Raw genomic sequence first — 24,318 nt, 5'->3', positions numbered from 1 at the left:
AGTCGGTCGGGAGCCGTGAGGAGGCTCGGCCCGGGCCGGGAGGGGGCTCAGGAGGAGCCCTGAGGAAACCAGCGCGCGCGGGCTGAGGGGCAGCGTGACGTCACCGCGCGCGCGCCACGCACAGCCCGCGCGTGGGGGACTCCGCGCGCCCCCGCCCCGTGACGTCATCACCAGGCGCCGCGGGAGGGCAGCGGGCATGGCGGCGGCGCGGGGCGGGCGGTGTCTCCTCGCGGCCCTGCGGCGCTCCGGGGCCGCGCCCGGGCTGCGCCCGCCCGCAGGTGAGGGGGGACGGGCGGCCGTGAGGGGTGCGGGCCCCCGGGCTGAGGGGGCGGCCGGACCTCCATGGCTCGGTCCGGACGGCCGCGCCTGCCCGGAGTCGCGCTTGGCCTTGTGCGTCCTCTGGAGGTGCGGAGGCTCCGTGTCCCACAGGCAGCGCCCCGTCGCTCTCGGCTGGTGCCGGCCGTGGCCGCTCGGCAGAGGCGGAACGGGCGCCGGCCCGGCAGCGCGGGAGCAGCGCGCAGAGCGCCCGCTGAACTGACCCGAGAACGCCCAGCGCTGCTTCCTGGGGAGGGGCGAATTATTATGGGCTTGTAGAGGCAAGAGCGCGGGCTCGTGTCGGACAGAGAGCACGTTCAGGGCACCCAGCGGGTCCAGGGTCATGTCCTATCTCATACAGGGTGTACAGCATGCTCAGATCATGTAGCATGGTGAGGTTCATGTCCTGCCTCGTGCAGGGGTATACAACACATCCACGGTGATGTCCTGGCTCATACAGCACTCCCAGCTCATCTCCTGGCCTATATGAGGCGTATAGGACATGCAGAGGTTTCTGCTGGCTCATATAGGCTGTACAGCATGTTCAGATCATGTATCATATCCCGGTGCATGTCCCTGCTCACACAGGGTGCACAGCCCAGGTACTTGCATGAGAGCAGAAGGCAGCAGCCTTGCTGTTCTCTGGCCATATCAGTACCAGGGGACTTCACAGATGAGCCTGAAGAGTTTGCATTTCCCAGGGATGCACTTGAAGTTTCACCTCAGACAGCTGACAGGAGTGAGTGCTAAGAAAATCCAAATTCTGAGGCCTCAGTTGTGGGATGTGCTCCCTTATCAAGGCCCTCGTGGGCTGGAAATGTGCCTATGAGTTGCCATGAAGCGAAGCATGGTGAGGAGTTTCCTTCCTGTCTTCTGCCAGCAGCCCGTGCTGTGCTCCCTGTTTCCTTATCTGTTGTGTGGCCCCTAATTGACAGATCTGTGTGTTGTTAGTGTGGTCTGTGGTTTCCCTGCGGGTTACGAAGAGAGAATGTGACAGAGGAAATTGTGTGACAAATAGGGTCACATTCAGGGTCGGGTTGTCAGATTTATTGTGTCACAGAGTGCCACTTTGGTGTTTCTGGGCAATCCAGCTTTTCCTCCACAGAAATCCCCAGAGGCTTGTTAGCATCCATGTCTGGGAACAAAGCTGCTGCCTCTGGTGGGTTAGGCATACTCCAGCAGAGCCAGGGTTTTACTCCTTAACCTGTCATTCAGGTCCCTCAGGGAAAAAATAGTGAGGAGAAGCTGGGTGGGGTGGGGGTAGAGAGGGAGGGGCAGTGGGTGTTTTCCTTTCGGTTGGATCCAGGCTGCAGGGGCAGCGGTCCCTTCCCTCATGGGCAGAGCTGGCAGTGTTTCCTCTCGGCTCTCACAATTCCGGGGGCTGAAGCTGGTGCAGAGCATTTCAGGAGATGTGTTGGTGTGAGCAGGTCGGGAATCCCTTCTCCCCACGTTCTCAGGGATCTGGTGCCCAGCTAGGGAGCCCTTTTGTGCACTGAGATCTGAGCTGGGAGTGTTAATTGCTAGAGCTCTTCCCCGAAGGAGCTTCCCCGGGCTCCCAGCTGCCCGGCCTGGAGCTGGTATGGTAATTCCTGCTGACCCAAATTCTTCTCTTTTGTTTTGAGCCACAAACTGCTTTGTGCAGGATTTCCCACCCTAAATCTCTGACTTGTGCTCAGCTCTGCTCACTGCAGTGGTTTTTCCAGAAAAGGCTGTGTGTGTTTCCTGGGGGCTGGTTTGGGGACCACTGAGACTTCCTGGTGTCTGGATGGAAAGGAGCCCCCGAGGGTCCTTGTCTTTGCTGTGCCTTGTCTTGCCCGTGTGCGAGGCAGGTCTGTGGCCATTCCCACTTCTCTGGGATCACAGAGAAGTGGAATTCGGGGAGTACTGTGGCTTTCTCCATCTCTCATAGTGCAGGTGGAGCAGTGATGGGAATAGGAAGGGGTGTGGGCTGTGGTAAAGCTCCACATTTGATTTAACACTATATCAAAAGGCCTGATTTGCCCCAAAACATCACAGTGCTTATCTGGGGCAAGAGCCATTCCTTCTGTGTCGCCTGGGCTTAGGAATTTGTTTCTTGGGCTCATTATGAGTACCACATAACCCGTTACCTCAGCAGGTGCTTCTCAATAGCTCTTGTGTGCTGATAATTGTGGTTTTATACCCAGAATAGCTGGGAGCCTTTTCTGCTCCCTTGCTCCAGGCAAGGACTCTCAAGAGGCAAATGGGCTGAAGATGCTGCAGCTTGTATTTAATGAGCTGTGTCTCTCCCTGCCATGGGACAGGCTGTTAATTAAGGATGATAAGACCAAACATTGCACAAATCCAAAAGTAACTTCCGAATTGATGGCTGGTGATTTATTACTGTGCTTTAGAGGTAGGGAGGCAAAAAATGTGAATACATCAACAGTTATAAATAGCCAGAAATAAAATTATAAATAGCTGTAGTTTCTAGTGTCAGCTGGTGTTCATGGGCTGGGGCCTGACCTGTGTGGTGGCTCTGGGGCTTTGCTGCCTGGACATCTGATGATAGAAGTGACCTTAAGGTTTTAAGCTGCTGCTGATCTGTGTCTTTTTTGGATCCTGGAGTCAGGGAGGGAGAAAAATTCCCTCTTTTATTTCTGTTGTTTGGGAAATGCATGTGTGTGCTTACATACAATGCAGTATCCTACAGCACCGAGCATAAAATATGTAAATACATAAATAAAATATATAAACTCTGGGCTGCAGGCCCTTCCCCTCTGAAGCTTGAGGGGCTGGACAGTGAGTGCTCTGCTGCTTTCCACCTCATTCACCTGGGTTGTTTTCCTTGCCACTTTCCCAGATGATCCCAGCACAGGCAGTGGAATGGAAGTTCCAGAACATGTCCTGTGATAATGCGGCAGAGCTGTTTGTGACGCAGAGAGCACAGTTATGTGTGTGGGAGGTGTTCAGATGCATTTAAAACTATTTGTGGGCTCTTTTCTTTAAGGGCAGAATGACTGGGGAGTCATTCAAGCTTCTGGCTGGAGAAGTGGATCTTGATTCAAAGCTTTCTGTGAGGAGGAGGAGGAAGAACAAGGACTGACAGCCTCTTCTGTCAGCTCTTGAGGATGAGATGCAGGAGACAGAAGTGCTGTTAAAGCTCAGGGGTTCATGTTCACCTGGTCTGGACCAAGTGAGAGCCCAGCATGATGGTCTAGAGCAGCAAGACCTGTTCTTGATGACCTCACTGACTGTAGGACCTGCTGTGGGTGGCAGGGGGTTTGCAGAGCACTTGTGAAGTGAGCCTGAGGCCTCCCAAGGTGAGCCAGAGGATGAGGGATATTGGTAAAAGGGTTGGAATGCTGAGTTCACTCGAGGGCTGTGGCAAGGTGGAGGAAGGTTCAGGAGGGAGCCGAGCTCTCCCAGCATGTCTGCTGGCCTGGAGGGCAGAGCATGGCCATGGAAGCTGTTTCCAAGGAGTTCACACCTGTGCTTTGGGACTTTCACCATACTAATGGGTTTTGGTTCAGTCTTTGGGTGTTTTTGTACCCAGTCATCTCAAAAAAGGACTCCTTGAAATGTCAGATGTAGGGTTTGCCCCCTTCCCTTGCTGGATGAAACAGCCAGCAGGCACAGAGAAAAACCTGAGCTTGTCACTGTGTCCAGCCCCTTCTGCTGCTTGTCCATGTTCTCCTGGCTCTGCCCAGGCTGTCCTGGTCCCTCCTCAGCTTCCTAGATCAGTCCAGTCTGTTTATGTTCATTGTAGGACTGGGGGAGGCCAAGATACCGCCGTCCCCAGGGCAGCTTCAGGGTCAGATCCGCACCCTCTGGGATCCTGCTCTGGCACAGGACATTCTCCCAACAATTCAGAAATCACTCCAAGGAATAGGCTTTGAACAGAGCTCCAGAGTGCTGCAAATGGTCTTTTTGTGACCAGGTTTGGCTTTGATTCATCCCCCAACAGAGAGAAGACTGTTGACTTCACCTGGGCATAATGAAAGGAGGAGAATTGGGAATCCCTGACCTTAAGGCGGCTTGTGCCATTTCCTGACTGGTCTCATTTTCCCCGCTGATTTTGTGACTGGTGGCCTTGCTGCTGCTGCTGCAGGTGCTGCTTGCCCTGGACCCAGCTTTGTTGGGGGATGTAATGCCTGTACTTGGACAGTCAATGGCCAAGTACTTATTGCCAATCTGTATTTTCACAGGCAGTGATGTAGGAGTTGTCTTCAGCTTAGCCAGATAATAGCAGGGAAAGCTGCAGACTGCCTCTTCCTCACTGGTTAATTCTGTGGGAAAGCTGCTAATTGTCATCTTCTGGATAAAATTTTAATTCAGAAGAGCCAAATTAGCAACTTGCCCTTTTTATGCAGTGAAGGCAATTCTGGAGGGGAATGGTGGGTGTTGGATTGTGAGAGAACTGTTCAGACAGTGTAACTCCCATGGGATTGCCTAGGTGGGACCTCTAAGGAGTTCTCCTGTTGGTGCTGAACTTGTGATGTGTATTGAAATATCTTCACTTGTGTCTTTAGCAAAAGGAGCAGCATGTCTGCAAAGACAAATACTCCACCGCTGGAGCCTCCAGTACAACATTCCTGCCTCCAGCATTCCTGCTGCCCGGATGTACAGCACGCAGACAGCAGAGAGCAAGGAGGAAGAGCCCCTGCACACCATCATCAGCAACACAGAGAACGTGAAAGGTGGGCCTGGGCACAGATGGTTTTGGGGACACTCTTGGGGTGCACCAGGGACAAGGTGTGGTGCAGGTGAGCCCTCCTCAGCAGTGCTACTGCCTCTGGAGGAAGTGCAGGTATTGGTCACCACGTCCTTTGAATCTGTGTTGCACTATCACCTCCCAAAAACTGGGGATGGAGGTCAGAACAGCCTTTACTGAGAAACAAGGACATCAAGACTGCATCCATGGGCTTAGCCAGGCAGTTGATGGTCATGTGTATGTGTGGAGGCTCCACAGGCACTAGAACTGGCTGAAAAGAATTTTCTGTCCCAGAAGCAAACTGTGCCTGGCCAGGTCATTGCTGTGGATCGTGGAGGTGTGATGAGAGCCCTGGTGTCAGCCCTTTAGTTAGAATAAATTGCTTTGCACAACTTCAGGGAGAGGTGCTCTAAAGCAGTCTAAGCAATGAGTTATTCTAGCACAGAAACAACATCTTAACTCTGTGCCTCCATGGTTTTTCTGGGAGGCATTTTTGAGACTGCCAGGCTGTGAAGTCTGTGGTGGGGTTGATGTGCTGGCTGCCCACACTCCAGCTTCACCCCATCCCTGGAGAATGTACATCCTCACCAGCAAGGCATAGCGGAGGTGATGTGGGACCTGTGGCTCTTCCCTATGTTTTCCCAGAGTTCTCTGATGCCTCTTGCTATTTTTAAAAGGCCAAGGGTGGTCTTTCAGCTGAGATGTTTTGTAGTTTTATTTCTGAGGATTTATTTCTGGGCACAGCTCCCTACCTGCAGGGGTGGCTGTATGGATGTGCTCATCCAACTTGGCCTTGGACACTGCCAGGGATCCAGGGGCAGCCACAGCTTCTCTGGGCAACCTGTGAGGGCCTCCCCATCCTCCCAGGGAACAATTCCTTCCCAATATCCCATCTATCTCTGCCTTCTGGCAGTGGGAAGCCATTCCCCCTTGTCCAAAGTCCCTCTCCAGCTCTCCTGGATGCCCTGTAGGCACTGGACAGGGCTCTAAGTGCTCCCTGAGCTCTCTCCTCCAAACTGAATAACCCCACCCCTAACCTTTATTCCAGGTGCAGCCTCTAAACATGAATTCCAAGCTGAAACAAAGAAACTGCTGGACATTGTTGCCCGTTCCCTGTACTCAGAGAAGGAGGTAAGAGACCCCACAACTTGCTGGGAGACTTTCTGTTGGCAAATCCCCATCTCTGTCAAGGGATACATCCAAAATGGTTGAGCTGGGAGAAAAACTGTTCAGTTCCCGGCAAGTCCTGAGCCTTCATGTCAGGCTTTCTTGACTGATGTTTTCTTAAGACACCTTGAAAATGGGTTTTTGAAACAATTTGTAGGTATAGCTAAATGACTCTGTGAGCCTTGAGCGTCTGCAGTTTCCCACTGAGTTTGGACAAACTGTTCTCCTGGCACATAATGGGGAAACACAGTTTGGGGAGCTGGGAGTTAGTTTGTGGGAGCCATTGAGCTCCCAGGTCTCTGGGAGTGCTGTGCAGGGACAAGGCCAGGCTGCAGTGTCAGGTTGTGTCTCGTCCCCAGGTGTTTATCCGGGAGCTGATCTCCAATGGCAGCGATGCCCTGGAGAAGCTGCGTCACCGGCTGATGACAGAAGGCAAGGCCTTGCCAGAGCTGGAGATCCATCTGCAGACAGACAGCGGAAAGGGAACCATCACTATCCAGGTAACTCCCTTAGGTAACAGGAGAAGGTTAGTCCCTGCTGCTCTCATCACTGGCCTTTGTCCTGTGAAGATTCAATGGAAGCTGAGCAGCAGCAGAGTCCCCAAGCCTGCCCAAAGAATGTTCTGTCCTCAGCTGGGCTCTGGTTCATGAGGCTGTAACCTGAGGATTTGATGAGAAACCAGCAATGTATCTGCTCCCCACTTGTAGCCATAGGAAAATTTGCTGCTCCTTCTTTCCCTATTGGGAACTACCAGTAGCTTTTCTCTCAGTACCCCTGCCTAGTGCATTTCCCAGGTAGTGCATGTTTCTCACTCATGGGTAAGTTGTGAATTTGGTTTCCTCCTGACCTTTGGGGAGGTTTTCCTGTACCTCCTTAAGTCTGAGAGGTTACCTGGTTGCTTGCAGACCTTCTCTCCCCCTGTGTGAGAGGGGAGATACCAGGGTGGTGAGAAGAACTTCCCATTGCTGCCTGTCTCTATCTCCACCTGCTCCAGGACAGGTTGAGTCCAGCTGATGCTGAGGTTCTGCCCTCAGACACAGGTGGGACTGTAGATTTGGGCAGTAGCACAGCACTTCCCTGTGCCCACGTTTTGGTTGTCCCTGCTGGTGACAAAATGATTGGGAGGGAGACAGTCTGTAGGAGCAGGCACCTGTGGGCCTCAGCGTGGGGAGGGAAGTGGAGCTTCTACAGAGCTTCTCTCTGTACTTGGACCTTGCTTGTGACTCTTGTCCAGGGTGGGAGGCTGAGCCTCAGTTGTGGTGTTTTCTTGGCAAAGTTCCTAACGTTAAGAAGGCAAACTGGTCATTTTCCTCGTGGAGCTGTGTCAGCCATGAGTGTAGCTGTGGACATTCTCAGGAGAGCAGAGGAGAAGGAGGAGGAGGAAGCAGGCAGCACTGAGTGACCGTGGCAGGTCCAGGGGAGATGTAGCACAGGCAGAGCACACAGGCTGGTATTTTTGACGTGGGACAAAAGCACAGGGGGCTGTTGGAGGCTGCGTAGTTATTTTATATTTCTGTTCCTCTGCAGAACAAGTGCTGCAGTTGCCATGGGGAAGTTAGTGCTTGTCAGTGGGCAACACAATCACCAAGCAGAGATTCTCAAACCATGGTGCAGGGGCTTTGCTATTCCTGTCACACTGTTGCAGTTTTCTGACTCCTGTGTAACACCGATTATTCAAGGAGCCCTCACTTAGCCCCAGGCCGGGGTCATTCCTGCCTTTCTCTCATCTTTGGCTTTTGAGATTGTAGTGGACACGAAGCATCTGACTCCATCAAGACGTTGTTACCACTCATGCCCTGTCCCTGTGGAAGCTGTCCCCTTCTTTGGCAGTTTGGTTGGAGAGCTGCTTGCCCACCTTGCAGGGTGCCTCTGATGCCATCCCAGTTAGATGGTTTAGGGATTGGGCTTTTTATAACCCCCTGCCTGGCTGCCAGTGCCTCTCTAATGCCATTAAATGAGTCTTAACTAGGAAGCTTTTAACTGCAGCAGTCCTGGGCTGTGGGGAGCAGCGAGAACAGTGCTGCTCCAATCTCTTTAATAGCTTTGCCTTCTCCAGAGTGCCAAAAGCTCCTTACCTCCAGTCAGGGGGTTATTTATAACTTCTTGAAGAAGCAAACTGCATATGATGATTACTGTGAACAAGCATCATTCAGAGCATTTCTCTGCCTTTCAGGAATGCAAAGGTGAAAGAAAGCTTGCTGCAGTGATTGAGGCAGAGATGGATCTGTCCCTTAGCCACTGTTTTGTTTTCTGTACCCACTAGGACCTACCAAAAAAGAGGCAGCAGGTCCCTCATACATGACCTGTAGCAATGGTCACCCCTTTTTTACTCCTAGAAAGGTCCCGTTGTCTCACTCTGACTCCTGGATCCTTCTTCTCAGATCTTCATGCTGCTCTGTGCCCCTGGATCTGCTGAATCTCTCCCCTCTTCTTCCAAGCCCTGTAGCATCTCTGTGTCTCACTGAGCTGAGAAAAGGCAGGTGTGTAATGTGTGATGGCAATTACAGGCACGTTCCTGGGGGATTATGTAGATCTAGTATAGGACTATACTCATCTCTGTTCAGTGACAGCAGTTCTGCTTGCTCTCTGCCAGGATTTAATTCCAGTCATAAGCACAGCAAGACTCAGAATTCTGATAGGATGTCCCCATTCAGGAATATTCCACCTAAGCATTGCATGTGTAAGAGGAGCATGTTGACTGAATTCCACCACCTCGCTTCCTTCACCAAAGTCCTGTTGTTTTAGCAAATTCCACCATTTCCTCCATCCCTTTGAAAACTGCCTTGTGTTTCTAGGACAGCCACAGCCTGCAAGGTCAGAGCTCTTAAGAAAATCCATTTGAAAATGTGAGGGGTGTGTTTCCAGTGAGAGCAGCTCTGCAGAGCTCTGCAGTTCCGCGTGCTGAGGCTTTACTGACGTGGTTTTGGACCCTTTGAGGTGGGAACAGAGAGCCTCTTACAGACCCCAAGGCCCTGTGAGCACAGAGCTCACTTTCAGCACCTGCACAAGGTGACAGGCAGGTGACAGGCACTTGGCTGTGCTGTGGTGGTGTTGAAGCTGTGCAGTTCTGCCGTGCTGCTGTGCCTGGTGGTGATGCATGAGCTCAGGGCTGCAGCCCTGCTCCTTGCTGGTGCTTAATTTAGGGCTAGGACAGTTTGGAGGAAATGGTTTGAAATGTTTACAGAGCTGATGGCTGCTGCTGCTGGGGGAGGGAGTGTGCTTGCTGTTCTAGCATGGGAAAGGAGCGTAGTTGCTGCCAGAGCTTGGGCTGCTCAGTTCCTTTTGTTGGGCTTTCATCTCTCTGTTGCCGTCATCCAAAATCAGTGTCTGTGAAGCCACAAAATCACCAGTTTGCTGTGTTTGGGAGGAGTTAAAATGACTGCAAACACCACTCCTCCTTGCAACAGCTCCCTGTATCGCTGAGCAGATCTCTCCTGCCTCACCAGTTACAAACAGCCTGTAACAAGGACTGGGCTGTCCCGGGGCTCCAAGTAAGGACTGGGCTGTTTGAGCTGTAGCAGTTCAGTGCAGATGCACCCTTGTGTCCCACAAAGCTTAGGGCAGGTAGGGAGCAGGTCCCCCTCCCCTGTGTGACCAGGCTGCAGCAGAGAGGGTGACCTGCACTGCAGCATCCGTGTGTCGCTTGGGCTTGAGGAAGCAGGAGATGGACAGGTGGAGATAGAGGGGTAAATCAGGCTGTACTTCAGCAAGTTTTAGGTGGAATTAAGCCTACAGAAATGTGCCACAGATTGCAGGGATGGGCTACAGCTTCCAGTGATTGCATCATCTTTAACAAATAAGCCCAGGACCCAGAAATATAAACACATCTCAAATAACCTGTGGCCCAAGGAAGGAAGTGCACAATCTTTTAGTTCTCTTCATGGCAGAATAAAAGCATATCCTGTATAAAAATGGGAAATTCAAAGTGGATGAAAGGCAGTACTTTTCTGGACAGCGGGTATTTAGACCTGGATGGGTGGAGGCCGAGCCTGTGGTTTTGCAAAGGGAAGCTCAGGCTCTCTGCTTTGGACAAGTTCCATGTACTAGGCCGAGATTACCTCGTGTTCACAGGCATCAGTTTTATTCTGGCTTTTCATCTGCTGGTTGCTGCTGCTGCAGATGCTTTAATGATTCTAAACCAGAATGTTGCTCTAGTGTAGCTGCCGTCCTGATCTTGTGAATTTTAAGTCTTTAATCAAGTATTTAAATAACAGTGGGCACATGTGCTAATCAGACATTTTGGGATTTTATTACCTTATCAGTTGGTGAAAGCAGCATGTCTTTATAATATAGTCAGTGTTCTTCCGATGCCCCGTTGAGGTTTTACACTGAAATAAATGTTTTAAGTGTTTGTTTTGCAACAAAGCAAAGCGAAAGACACAATATCTCAGCCAGGTATCTCTAACTGGGAGCATTCCTTCCGATGCAGTCATGGCAGAGGCAGCAGTTAATGGCTGGTTAATGGGCTGTTAGGTGTGAGGAAGCTCTGCAATACTTTAAATTGGACTCAGGTAATGAGCAAAGCTAAACTAATCTTTACACAGCAGGTCTCTGCAAACATCCAGCACCCTCACCACAGGGTTAGAACAAAGGGCACAGGAGGCACAAAGGTGCAGGTCAGCAGCAGCTTTGGTACCTGGGAGGTCTCCACACATAAAAAAGGTGCTAAAAACAAAGTTCAGCTGATGTCTCTTTGGGGTAAATGTTAATGAGTTTAGTTCAACACTTGTGCCCACCAGCCCTTCATGGCCGGAAGGTCTGCAGCCTCTGTGTTGTCTTGTATAGGGGATGGTTTGGGGGAGGATTTTTACTCTGCACCCTGAGAAGTACCAGAAGAGAAATTCACCCAGGTGAGGAGGTGGTGGTTCTGCTGAGTAACAGCAAGTCTTCTGTAATTAACCTTCAGCTAATGAAGGGTCAGCACACTGAACTCTGTGTCTTGGTCTCTCTAAGCTGTGCAGAAACATTTGGCACATGGAACTCTGAGTATATCCCTCACATTTTGTCATTTGAGGAGCCCCACATAAAATTTGCTTTGTGCTGTTACAAATAGCTCTGCTGTGGCTGTGGTCAGCCTGATAAAGCTTTTCTTGCAGGCTGAAGGGAGGGCTAAAAGGGGAAGAAAAGTTCTAACGTTGCTGGTGGAGCAAGGACTGGATGGTGGTGGGTAGAAGGTGTTTGCAGGGGTTTTGTGGTGCCATGGTGGTTCCTGGTGAAGACGCCCAGCAGCCTAGCAGCAGCTGGAGCAGCATGGAGCGGTGTGAGAAGGGCAGGAGAAGTTCCACCAGCTCCTTCTTTGGATTTCATGGAGCTGGAGCTGCCAGCACTTGTGTGGGCCCAGCCTCAGGTGGGCTGCTCACGGGCAGGTTCAGCTGCTTCCCAAGACTGCAGAGTTCCTGCTCTGCAGAGCTCAGCTCTCATCTTTCCTCCGCTGCTGCTTTATTCCCGTTCCCCCGAGCAGCTCCATGTGGTGAAGGGAGCCAAAGAGCAGCTGCAGGAAATGTGGACATGGCAAGGGTGGGTTGAATCATAATGCTGTCTTCATCCTAATCCACCCAGGTGTTTTCCTGCAGTAGGGAATGTCTGCTTTGCCAGGATCTTCGCTTTCCGCTCTCCCTCTCAGCATCCCAGCTGTTCTGAGCCCTGCTTTCTTTGTTCATGAGATTCACCCTCATCAAAGTAGCCTCCAGGAACTGTCATTAAGCATTTTGCAGTAAGTTTGGCAGGGCATTAGGAATTCAATAGCCAAGTAAATTTATGGGGTAAGGATGTATTTTTTTTAACACACTGGAATTTGGGAATGACATGCTGTGCTATAAATAGAAGTGGATCAGAGTTCTGTTCAGGGTCTGGCATGAACAAAAACTGAACCAGATGCCGAAAACTGTTCTTTCTGGCTTTTTCTTCCCTGGGGGACGGGACCATGTCAGATTCCTGAGATTTTGCCATACGCTGTTTATTTTTCTTGGCTTTTGATCTCTTGCTGTTGAGATCTTACTGGGCATCATCCCTCTTTGCAGCCAAGTGGGCTGACTGGCCTTACTGTATTTAACCAAGGGAAAGGTATTGCTGTGCCGTGACTTGTGGGGGTGCAGGAAAATGTCTTACCCACATGGCACCTCACAAGCTGAACAGTTCAATCCTTCAGTAGAGTCAAATGCTACATTAAGAAATACATACTGACATCAACTTACTTTGGTAGAAATAAGCCCAGTAAATGCTCCATGGGTTGCAGAGGTCACTCTGGCACCTCACCTCCAAGCCACCTAGCAGCTGCCAGCTCTGCTGCAGCTGATTTTGCTGACCTTGCACACCAAATCCCACCCCTGCTAAGGCACTGGGAATGTGTGAGCCCACTCCGGATGTGCCAGCTGCTGTCAGCTGCTATAACTGTACTCACAGGTACTCAGGTAGAGCTGAATCCCTCACAGGAATGAGAATCACATCTCACTTGGCTAATTTTCACCTCAGAGAGTAGCTCAGAGAACATGGAACAGTGGCTTCTTGGGATGCTTGTGTCAGGTAGAGAAGCTGCTGGGATTTGGGAGGGGGAATGTCACTTCTGTCTTAGAAGTGGCATCCTGGAGGGCAGTAGCCTGCCCTTTGCTCCTGTGGAAAATGTGTGTGGAGCAAGTCTGAAAACACATTGGACAACAGAATGGGAAAGATTTTTGCTGGGGTCCTGTGTAAGAGGATGGTCATTTCTGGCTGGGGTTTACTGTTATCCTTGTTGCCTTGGGGTGTCATGCAAATTGAAGTTGCAGCCAGGTTTAAGACTTACCGCAGCCTTTTCTGGGTGGTGCTGCTGCAGGCTTTGCTGCCTGAGATGTGTGAGCAGCAGGGAGATGTTTATCTGCATGCAGCAGTGCAATTCTGGAATAACCTGGGGATGACAAGGAGCTGTGTGCCTCTGAAGCTTGGACAGAGCACCACAAAGTGTAGCCGGTGCATTGTGTTTTGGCTAGGATTAGTCTGTTCCCATGGGAATCAGCTCTCCTGGACACTGACAGCTTCATACACACATCATGGAGCACAGGGTGAGGGGGAGAGGAAGGGGGAAAAGGCAGAGCAGATGGCGATCAGTTCATGTGCTTGCAGACAAGGGTCTGCCATTACCTGAGAGTTAAGGGATTCACTGCTCTGCTGCTGATTCCCAGTGTTAGTGCCTCGGTTCCACATCTGCAGATTGCAGACAGTCTGCTTCTCACTGCTCCTCAACTCCCCCTCAGACTAGTTCAGGAATGAAGGGTGTCCCTGTGCGTGACATCTGGCACTATGGCGCCATGGCTGGGTTGACATCTCATTCCTGCACTGCCATCCTGTGCTTTTTAGAGGGATGTAGAATCCAGCCTGTCCTGGCATGGTTTTGTCTTTCCTTGAGAAATGGCCAGAGTCTCTGAGCTTTCTGGTGGTTTGTAGGCAGCTGTGGCTGCCCCTGGAGCTCTGTGCCCCTTGAATCTGTGCTCCTGGCCATGGGCAGATGGAGCCACATCTGGAGGTCTGCTGTTGGATTTACTACTCAAAGGGGAAGGAGAGAGTGGGAGTTGGCGGCAGAAGTTGCTCAGGTGCTGTTTGCTGGAGCAATGATTCCCTACTGATATTTCAGCTGCAATTGCTGTTTCTTTTCAGGACACAGGTATTGGGATGACCCAGGAGGAGCTGGTTTCTAACCTTGGTACCATTGCTCGATCAGGCTCAAAGGTAACTTGGGATGAGGACCTTTCTCCCTCCTTTAGAAAACTTCTCTCCAATTACAACCACTTTTGTTCTCCCAGTAGTTTTTCATTCTGTTTTGTCCCTTGGCCCCCAGCCCAGCTGTGAAATTACACCCCTCTTGGAAGGTGAAACCTGCCTTCTGGCTCTCAGTGGTCTCTGCTGTGCTGTGGGAGGCCCAGGGAGCCCAGGCAGTGCTGATGGGCCCTGCATGTAGCACTGCTCTGCCCCCTGCCCTCACTCCAAATGCCTTCCTGCCCACCCACTTGGCATTTACCCCGTGTCCAGGGGAGCAGCAGCTCTGTTCCCACAGCAAGGTGTTGTACATGTGTATGATTTTTTTCATCTCTGGGGACACCATTTTAAGGTTTCCTGCTCCTCATTGACCGAGCCCTCGCTTGTCTTCTTTTTACTTCTCCAAGCAGTGCTCCCCTTTTCCAGAGGTGCAGTCCCTGTGGAGAAACCCTTTTCCTTGGGAACCTTCCTCAGAGCACTGATGCAGGAGCATGGGGTGAGGGTGCTGGACTGCCAGGCTGCAGTGCCTGAGGAGCCCAGCTGGGGCTTGATCACAACCTCCAGCAATACCTAAAGTCACTGTCTGATGGTTTGCGTCTCCTTTGTTCCTCCAGGCTTTTCTAGAAGCTCTGCAGAGCCAAGCTGAAGCCAGCAGTAAAATCATCGGCCAGTTTGGAGTGGGTTTCTATTCAGCCTTCATGGTGGCTGATAAAGTGGAGGTGTTCTCACAGTCAGCAGAGCCGGGCAGCCCAGGCTACCACTGGTCATCTGATGGGTGAGGCTGCAGAGTGGGGTGGCAGCATGGGGGGCTGTGTCCAGACCACGTGTGGCCTGAAAGCTGTGCAAAGACAGGGCTTGTGTATTCTTTCAGGACCTGGCTATCTGGTTTAGGTCTTGCTCGAGTTATACACAGTGACAAAGCATGGCCAAATGTGCCAGTGTGGAAACTCTTAAGGACAGAGTTGCTTTGTCAGAGCAGGCATGCTGTGGACAGAGTACCTGCCTCTCCTATTCCGTCCCTGCTGGCAGGCAGTCAGCTTAGGGGGCCCCACACCACAGGGACAAATCGAACCTCTTTGGTCTAATCATCCTCTGAGGTTTGGCTCGAGGCACCCACAGAGAGCAGAGCTTGTGCAGCACTGTGGTCTGCAGGCACATCTCCTCTGTGGGTCACATCTGTGTGCTCATCCTTGGCTTTTTACTTGAAGTTGCAAACATCTGTGATGGCAAAGCTGTGGGCTGATGGACATGTTGAAATTGGAGCTTCTGAGGGTGACAAGCTCAGCATCCCCTTAAAATTTCCTCAGAATAAAGAATTTACTACATTATTTAAACTCTTGAGAAAACTGAGACACAAGACTGGTTTTGGGTTTTCAGTAGCTAGTGTCTTTGCAGAGCAGTGTGTCCTGGGTCTGGAGTCTCTGTAGGGAAAACAGCCACATGTTTTTTGGGGTTTCTCAGAGGCACAAGGAGCATTCAGGCATTCAAGACTTTTTTGCCTTTTCCTCTTGGCCTTGAAGTGTTGTGTGCGCTCTTAGTTTAACAAACCATTTCTCTGTCCTACTGTGGGTGTACCTGAGGCACAAACTGACATAGAGTTTGTTTCTAATCCTAGTTCAGGAATGTTTGAGATTGCAGAAGCATCTGGGGTCAGAGCTGGGACTAAGATTATTATACACCTCAAAGAAGAGTGCAAAGAGTTTGCAAATGAAGACCGAGTCAAGGGTGAGTAGAGGAGGGGAATGCTGTTAGCCCTGAGGCTCTGTGAAGTCTGTTGGTGCTCATGGGTGGGAGGTGAATTTACAGGTTTTTTCCTCTCCTGCAACTTCTTTCACCTGCTGTTACTGAGGGAGTTCTTGCTATGTTGTTTCCACAAAGGTGACCCTTCTGTGTCTTCTTTCCATTCCAGAGGTGGTGACAAAATACAGCAACTTCATCAGCTTCCCCCTGTACCTCAATGGGAGAAGAATTAACACATTACAGGTGAGGTGGAGTCCGCAGGCAGGTCAGTCATGGAGATGAACCACTGTAATCCTCCACTGGAGACAGGAAACAGCATAAAGCTGCTGCTGTCTGTGGAAATCAGAGGAGGATTGTCCAGGATATCACAGACCTTGTAGTGATCAGTTAATTAGAACAAAAGGAGACAATCCAGCAGAAGTCATACCTGCAACAGCTTGTTTGCACTTACTGTGGAAAATTCTTGGAGATCAGCAAGATCTGTATCTTCCCTTATCCTGAATTGTTATTTCAGTGCTTTATAATGCTTATTCTGTTGAAGCCACATGACATGTTAGTTCTGTAGGGATTGCTCATATTGCTGGTGTGCTGACACCTCTCACTGCAGTTCTTTATGTCCTTCACACAGAATAGCCAGTGTCAGGGAGTGGTTGGGGTTTTTTAGCAGCTCAGCTCACTGCCTGATTTATTCCCAGCTCCTAGCTAAGCACTGCTTGATGCTGGCATTTTCTGACCACTGACATTATACTGCAGCCAGATCCATTTTACTCAGATGTTCTTGGCCCGATTGCAGGCATCACTTGGGAGAAATTAATTCCCTTTAAAACAGAAATCTATGAATAATTTTCCTCCAGCGTCTCATCTTCTGAATGTTTAAAGCTTTCTCACCTAAGAGAGCAGGTAGAGAGCATGTGTGTGGCTTTTTTGTTTCCTGGAATGTGGCACTGACTGCACAGACTTTCAAGACTGTACTTAAACATTTTACCATGTTAATTTATCTAAGGTTCCGTAATTGGTGTTATTAGTCACTGATTATTTATTTGGATTCCTGCATAATAGTGTTTCTGTTCCAAAGGCTTTCTAGCTGTGCCCCTTAAATTACAAAACCAGAAATAGCTTTAGACAGCTGTTTGCTCTCTCTACCTGACAATCAATAGAACAGGCTCCCTGGAGAAGAGCAGTAGTAGAGCAAGGGGTGAAATGCCCTTAATAGAGTCATGGACTTTTATCTTCTTAACAGAAAGTCTGTTTTCCCTTGGGTTACAGCAACAGCTTTATTCTCATTACGCTCCCATTTCATGCCTTTTCTTTATCCAGGATTTTGGCTCTGTGTTTTTCCACACATCAGCATCAGTTCGCTGCAAACAGAGCCACAGCTGGTTCCCTGGTGGGCTTTCTCCTAGATGAGCTCCTGAATGCTCACAGCATGGAGCTGGGGCTTTTCTGGTCTGACTGGGATAACTGTTAGCTACAAGTGAGCCCCTGAGAATGCAGCATTTTCCCTAACATAGCTACTGTAAAACACCTTAGCTCCCAGTGAGTCCATAATCCTACCTGTGATCCTGCAAACCCTCCAGGACACTTGTGTGTGCTGGAAATGATGGGAAGCCACCTGTGGGGCAAGACTCTGAGGCAGAGGAATTCTTAAGGATTTCAGGGACCTGAAACCCTTGGGCTCTGAGGGTGGGCTGGATGTTTTGTGTTGTCCCCAGAAATCACTCCAGTCACTCATTAGGGCTTGAGTGGCAAAGGAGGCAGTGACTGAGATGGGCAGATGTTTCCAGCACCCAGCTGGAAACACACAGTTCTGAGCTGAGTCCCACATCTTTGCTAGATGAGAGTCTTTTGTTGGGGTACTGAAAACTGAAACATTCTGTGAGCATGGGCTGAATGCTCCAGAAAGCACTGGGGGGTTAGAGTGGCAGCAGGTGGAAGCTAGAGCTCATGGCTTCAGTCCATGTGTTGATGCAGAAAATAGTGCTGGAGCAGTGACCCTGCAGTGGTTCACAAAGCATCTCCCAAGCTGCTCCAGAACAAATCAGCAGAAAACAGGCAGTGCAGGAGCTGCTTCACAAGCTTTTTATGCTGAGACAGTGACCTCCATCAGAGAGTCAGGTTGGTTGCAAAAGGCTCACTTAAACTTTTGCTTTCCCTTTGCTTGCTGGTCAGGCCTTGAGAACTTGACCAGTACTGACAGTCAGTTGAGCTGTGGGATCTGCCTGGGATGCCCTTGGCCATTGGCAAGTGTGAGGCAATGGAGGTTAGCCAAATCCCTTTTGTTTTCGGCTAAACAAAGCTGCCCTATGTATGTTGCAGAGCAAGAGTTACCTCTGAGGGGTGGCCCAAGGCCAGATGAGAGGCAGTAGTTTGTTAGTCTGTGATAATGTGCCTGAGCCACATCTCACTTGGTCCCGGGCTGTGCAGAGGAGTCTGTTTGAAAGGTTCTATTTCCCTGCTCCGGCATCCTGGAGGCCACAGAGCTGATGGGAGCTCCTCTCCCTGTTCCTCCACAGGCTCTGTGGATGCTGGACCCCAAGGACATCGGTGAGTGGCAGCACGAGGAGTTTTACCGCTTCATAGCGCAGGCTTACGACAAGCCCCGCTACGTCCTGCACTACAAGACCGACGCTCCCCTCAACATCCGCAGCATCTTCTATGTGCCCGAGCAAGTACGTGTCCTGTCTTGGGCACGTGGGACATCTGCCCAGCTGCTCTAAAGGGGAGAATGGGAGAGCTCCTTAGGGAAAGGAGGCAGATATGGCTGCAGGGAGGAATATCCAGTGTGGCATCTCTGCAGTGGGGTTGGGTGCCACAGGGTAGTTGGGATACTGAGCCACAACAGCAGCAGGGGGATGGCACAGGTAGGTCCCTAGGGAAGAGAGCCAAGATTTCAGCTCTCGTTGGGTTCAGCATTGTAGGGAAGACCACAGTGTGATGTGGGCACCCTGCATAGTGCTGGTGTTACCTCCTGTCTCTTTTCCTGCAGAAGCCATCCATGTTTGACATCAGTAGGGAAATGGGCTCCAGCGTTGCCCTCTACAGCCGCAAAATCCTCATCCAGACCAAAGCTGCAGACATCCTGCCTAAGTGGCTGCGCTTCCTTAGAGGTGCGTGTGGGACCAGGAATAGCAGGTTGTGGGCAATGGCTTCCACAGGAATGAGGCAAGGGCTGCCCTCCTGAGCCTGGCACTCGTGTTTGCATCACTGTTCAAGGGTTGCTCTGTGTTCCAGGTGTTGTAGACAGTGAGGATATACCCCTGAATCTCAGCAGGGAGCTGCTGCAGGAGAGTGCCCTGATCAGGTAAGCGAGACTATCTCTGAACTGAGATACAAAGACCAGATGTAAAGCCGTGAGGGAGAGGGGACAATGGACTCACTACAACCCTGCACAGAGAGATGTTCACCTAAAATGTCTTGTCTTGCTCTAGCAGCTGTCTTTAAAAAGGCTTGTTCCTGCTGCAGGAAGCTCCGTGATGTTTTGCAGAAGAGGTTGATCAAGTTCTTCATTGACCAGAGCAAGAAGGACCCTGAGAAATATGCCAAATTCTTTGAGGAGTACGGGGTATTCATGAGAGAGGGGATTGTCACGATAGCAGAGCAGGATGTCAAGGTACCACGAGTCTTGAAGCACTGCAGCTGATGGGAAAAATTACTGTGAGCTGGGATGAGGGAGACTGCGACTTTCCCATGGAACTCGCACACCTGTAACTTGTGTTCCTGGGTCTGCCAAGATCTATGGATTCTCTAGTGCCCAAACTCTCATTCTTTCTGACTGGTGCTGCTTCCCATTTCTTTTGAGACCCTGCAGAGTCTCTGTACCCACTGTTGTCAGCGCTCCCTGGTGCAATGTCAATTACAACAGGCAATAAAGTAGGGCCTTCCCCTCCTGTTGTCTTTTGCCTGAATTCCCATTTCCAGGAGAGCTTGACCTACATCCTGTCTAGGTCAGTCTACTGCCTCCTTAATATCTGGAGCAGAAAAGGAGGGATTCGGAATCCCCTGAGCCTTTTTGTAGGGCTGCCAAGAGGCCTGCATGCCACAAAGGCAGTCGATGGGGCTGGGAGTGGTGTTGTGGAGCACAGTGACCCCGCCCTGAGCTCACAGGAGCACGTTTCTTGCAGGAGGACATAGCAAAGCTGCTGCGTTACGAGTCGTCGGCCCTGCCTGCAGGGCAGCTGACCAGCCTGACCGACTACGGCTCGCGCATGAAGGCCGGCAGCAGGAACATCTATTACCTGTGTGCCCCCAACCGGCACCTGGCCGAGCACTCCCCCTACTTCGAGGCCATGAAGAAGAAGGACATGGAGGTGGGTGAGCAGTGGTGCCACAGCCAGGGGAACACCCTGAGCTGCTGCAGCAGTGGTTGGGGCTGGCTCTCAGAGCTGAGCAGGGCAGTAAGGTCTGTGATAGAGCCCTGCCAGCACAGTGCCTTTGCCTGGCCCCCTCTGCCTCTGCTCAGACTGTGGCATGAGGTCAGGAGGGACCTGTCACACACTCTTAACCACAACGTAAAAGTAAAACCATTCAGCTGTTAGAGAGTATCCAAAGGAGGGCCATGAGAATGGTGAAGAGCCTGGAGGGGAAGCCATATGAGGAGCAGCTGAGGGCACTTGGTCTGTTCAGCTGGAGAAAAGGAGACTGAGGGGATACCTCATTGTGGTCTTCAATATCCTCACAAGGGGCAGGCACCGATCTCTTCACTCTCATGACCAGTGGCAGGACCCAAGGGAATGGCTGGAGCTGAGTCAGGGAAGGTTTAGGTTGGGTATCAGGAGAAAGTTTTCACCCAGAGATTTTAGGCACTGGGACAGGCTCCCCAGGAAAGTGGTCAGAGCACCAAGCCTGTCTGAGTTCAAGAAGCATTTGGACAATGCTCTCAGGTACAGGGTGGGATTGTTGGGGTGTGCTGTGCAGGGACAGGAGTTGGGACACAATGATCCTGATGAGTCCCCTACAACTCAGCATATTCTATGATGTAGTACTTCTGCAGACATCTACTTCTGTTTCCTACCTTTGCTGGACCCCAGAGCAGGAGCCTGGGAGCTGCTGTGCAGGGCTGTAATGGCGTTACAGGTGTCCTCTGTGGGCAGGTGGCCTTCTCAGGACTGGAGTCAGTGCTGATTCTCACTTTCCCTGGGCAGCAGGACTTGTTCAACTGCAGACCTGCCACCCGTGGTAACAAATCCCTCCAAGCGTTTGTCAGGCCCTGAGTGATAGTCACTGTGGAGTTGAACCTGCGAGTTTCCTGTGAGATGTTCCTGCTGTTTGGTGCGGAGCTGCCTTAGGAAGGAGGGAATGCTGTTACATCCCAAACAATGTGTTACTGTCCGTTTGTCGGCACAGGTGCTGTTCTGCTATGAGCAGTTTGATGAGCTGACACTCTTGCACCTCCGGGAGTTTGACAAGAAGAAGCTGATCTCTGTGGAGACAGACATTGTTGTTGATCACTATAAGGAAGAGAAGTTTGAGGAGAGCCGCCCAGGTACTGTGAGGCTCCCCTGGCCCCTCCTGCTGCATGCTGTCCTGCTACCCTGAGCAACCAGAGAGGGGATACCTTCCTCCCCTGCTCTTGCAGCTCCCAAGCAAGAGCATTCCACCCTTCCATTCACATGGTCTGAGGCAACTTAGAGTTTTTGCAGATTTGTTTCATCTCACATGATCAAAGTTAAATGGAATGTCATGTGTGGAGTTGCCATGATTTTATTTCAACCCCATGCATACATCTGGTGCCTGGACGGAGGCAGGCAGCCCCTGGCAGGGCATGAGCCTGCCCTCTCATGGTATGGCACAGTCTGGGATGAGGATATGTAGGTGTGTGCTGAGTGGTGCTGCATTCCTGTTCCCACAAGAGAACTGATAAATGGAAGTGTGGAAACTCAGCTCACTGACCATTGCACACTATAGATGCACACTCAGATGTGCCCTCTTTCCCTGCCAGCTGGAGAACGTCTGACAGAGAAGGAGGCTGAGGATCTGATGGCGTGGATGAGGAATGCCTTAGGCTCTCGAGTCACTGGAGTGAAGGTGGGGATTCTGTGTCTGGGTAACTGAGTACAGGAGATCCACGGAGGTAATAATCTAGGGAAAAAAGATGTTGGGTGGCTAGGGATCTGCTGCCACAGATTTTTCTTTGGACCCTGTGGGAAGTTGTTCTTCTCTGTGCCTCCTGTGTGTAAATGGTATGGATTGGATGGTCAGTGTGGCAGTGGAAGAACCACATCTCAATGTGTATTGAGCAAAGCCAGTCGATGTTCAGATTACCAGAACTGGCTGATGACTTTTCTTGCTTGTGGACTAGAAAGGTGTATTGGCAAGGAATGCTTTGGGTCCAGCTGCAACCCTGTGGACTGTGGGGCCATTTGGGCCCCCATCTTTCCTGCTGGTTTAGGCAGCTCCTGTGGGATGGGGATGAATCATGAGGAGGCTTGGTGTGGATCTGTGCTGAGGAGACTCCAAGTCCTCAGACTTTCCCCACCTCTAAGACGTGCATTGTCCATGGCAGCCCTGACTGGTGCTTGTGTCACAGGTGACCACCCGGCTGGACACCCACCCTGCCATGATCACTGTGCTCGAGATGGGCGCTGCCCGCCACTTCCTGCGCATGCAGCAGCTGGCCAAGACCCAGGAGGAGCGAGCCCAGCTCCTGCAGCCCACCCTGGAGATCAACACAGGGTAAGGGGGTACAACACCAGCACCAAAGCTGGGGCACAGCAGCCTCTCGGGGGTGGAGGCAGAGAGGAGGCAGTGTAAGGCTGTCAATTAGCCGAGTCCTCCCCATTAAGTGCAGTTGGTGCTGCAGAGCCTTAATCTGTGAGGCTGGGTGGCACCATGGAGATGAGCCCCCCACACAGTGTCCAACCCTCTGGGAACTATGGGGCTTATAGGGACAGATGGGAGAGAAGAGAGAAGCCCCCACAACAGGAGCAAGGAAGTTGACTTTGGTGACCCACTGTGACTTAGCTGCTCATTCTGGAAATAAACTTCTCATTGTGTCCAAAATAAGCTACTCTCAGTGTTGATCTCTCTCTTACAGGCATACTCTGATTAAGAAGCTCAGCGAGCTGAAGGACAGTCAGCCTGATCTGGCCCAGATGTTGCTTGACCAGGTGAGAGCCAGACCTTCTCCAGAAGCAGCACCATCCTTCCCAGAGCCAGCTTGCAGATCATGCATGGCAGGGAACAGGGTGAACCATTACAGTGGGCAAGAGTCACATCCTTCTGTGGTCCCTGGGTATTTCTGGGACTTGTGGTCCATGTTTTCCTAGCAGGTGCCCTAAAAGACATTCTTCATCTCAGCATGCAGGTCCTGGAGAGTGACATTCCCTTCCTCCCTCAGGCAGGTCACTTTGCTGCTTACTTAGTGCTTTCTTGTCTTTTTCAGATTTATGAGAATGCCATGATTGCAGCAGGACTGAATGAGGATCCCAGGCCAATGGTGAACCGGCTGAACGAACTTCTCACCAGAATCCTGGAGAAGAACTGAGCCCCAAGGACTGAAGGATGAACTCTGTGCTGATCTCTTGCCTCAGGCACAGCCACTCTCAGCAGCTGCTAGCAGGCACTGTCCAGCACAGGTTCATGGGCAGAGAGCAGGGATGATGCTGGGGACATTCAGCCCTTCTTGCACAGGAGGAGCCACCTGTAATTATCAGATCCTACACCATCAGCTTGTTGAAAGTGCAGTGTTCTTAGTGGGGACAAAATCCAGAGGTTGTTGCTTAAACAATGTGCCCACATTTCTGACACAAGCCTGAAGAGCCTCATTTCATACTGTTTCTAAAAATGGCCTTTCTCAAAACAGATGTTGGCAGCAAGCTTCCCAGTTAGGTCTGTGAATACACCCCCCTATCCACAAATTCCCCCTATTCCCTGTGCACCTTTGTGCTCTGAACAAGCACTGGAAGAATTAAATTAGTTAAGAAACCTCCAGGTCTGATCAGGCAGGAGGAGTTTGCTGGCATGAAGACAGATTGCTGCTGCCTTTGGCACACACGGATACTGTTGGTGGAACATGTCAGTGCAATCCCGTAGCAGAAAAGATCACTGAGCTGCTGGATAAGCAAGTTCATCCTGGTCTTGTGGAAAAAGGGAAGTAACTGGGAGGCAGCTTTCCAGTGTGTGGCTTTCTGGAGAGTCTGTGGGATAAACTGCACACCTAGATGATCTGTATTTATGATAAATAAACAGTTCTTATTTTCCAGACACCTCCCCCACTTCACTCACCTCTTTATTTTGATGGTCTTTGTGTCTTCCAGCTGGTGATGTTGGTTCATCTCTCTTCAGATGCTGTTTGGTTCTTCAGGGCATCAAGCACTGGACATGGTGGCAGGAGAGGGCTGTGAAAACAACAGAGTGTAGAGGGAAAGCAGGAGAATCTGTAGCTATGAACCCTGTTAGTTTTGTCTCTGAAAATGGGATGCAGCCCTTGATTTGAATCAAGGAGCAGTGGCTGTTCAGACAGAAATGCCGTGCTCGATTCCCTCTGTGTATCTGCTTTACACCATGTAAACTGGTTTATAAGAATCCTTTCTCCTGCTTAGTGAGGCTCTGAGCAGCCCTGATATTTGTTTATCTTATCTTTAAATTGCCAGATTAAGATGCTGGGACTGGATTTGGTTAACTCTTTTGGTGCTGTGCTGGACAGGACAGCCCCCACCTCTTTAATACAGGAAGCCTGGCTGTGCACAGAGGAGTGA

General features: G+C 50.9%; 1 protein-coding gene across 1 annotated transcript; it reads left to right on the top strand.

The window, feature by feature from the left end:
* The first annotated feature begins 196 nt into the window (after positions 1-196).
* TRAP1 (TNF receptor associated protein 1) lies at positions 197-23,835 on the top strand. Its single transcript, XM_039560472.1, has 18 exons — positions 197-278; positions 4,806-4,973; positions 6,036-6,118; positions 6,514-6,654; positions 13,784-13,855; positions 14,497-14,657; positions 15,498-15,607; positions 15,792-15,865; positions 18,136-18,291; positions 18,609-18,729; positions 18,854-18,923; positions 19,085-19,232; positions 19,744-19,929; positions 20,966-21,104; positions 21,561-21,646; positions 22,149-22,294; positions 22,656-22,728; positions 23,004-23,835. Exons 1-18 carry the CDS (start codon positions 197-199, stop codon positions 23,103-23,105), a joined length of 2,118 nt encoding a protein of 705 aa, XP_039416406.1. The 3' UTR covers positions 23,106-23,835.
* The last annotated feature ends 483 nt before the right edge of the window (positions 23,836-24,318 follow it).

The sequence above is a fragment of the Corvus cornix genome, chromosome 14 (genome assembly GCF_000738735.6).
Source record: "Corvus cornix cornix isolate S_Up_H32 chromosome 14, ASM73873v5, whole genome shotgun sequence".
Lineage (NCBI taxonomy): Eukaryota > Metazoa > Chordata > Aves > Passeriformes > Corvidae > Corvus > Corvus cornix.
This window is presented reverse-complemented; position numbering and strand designations above follow the sequence as displayed.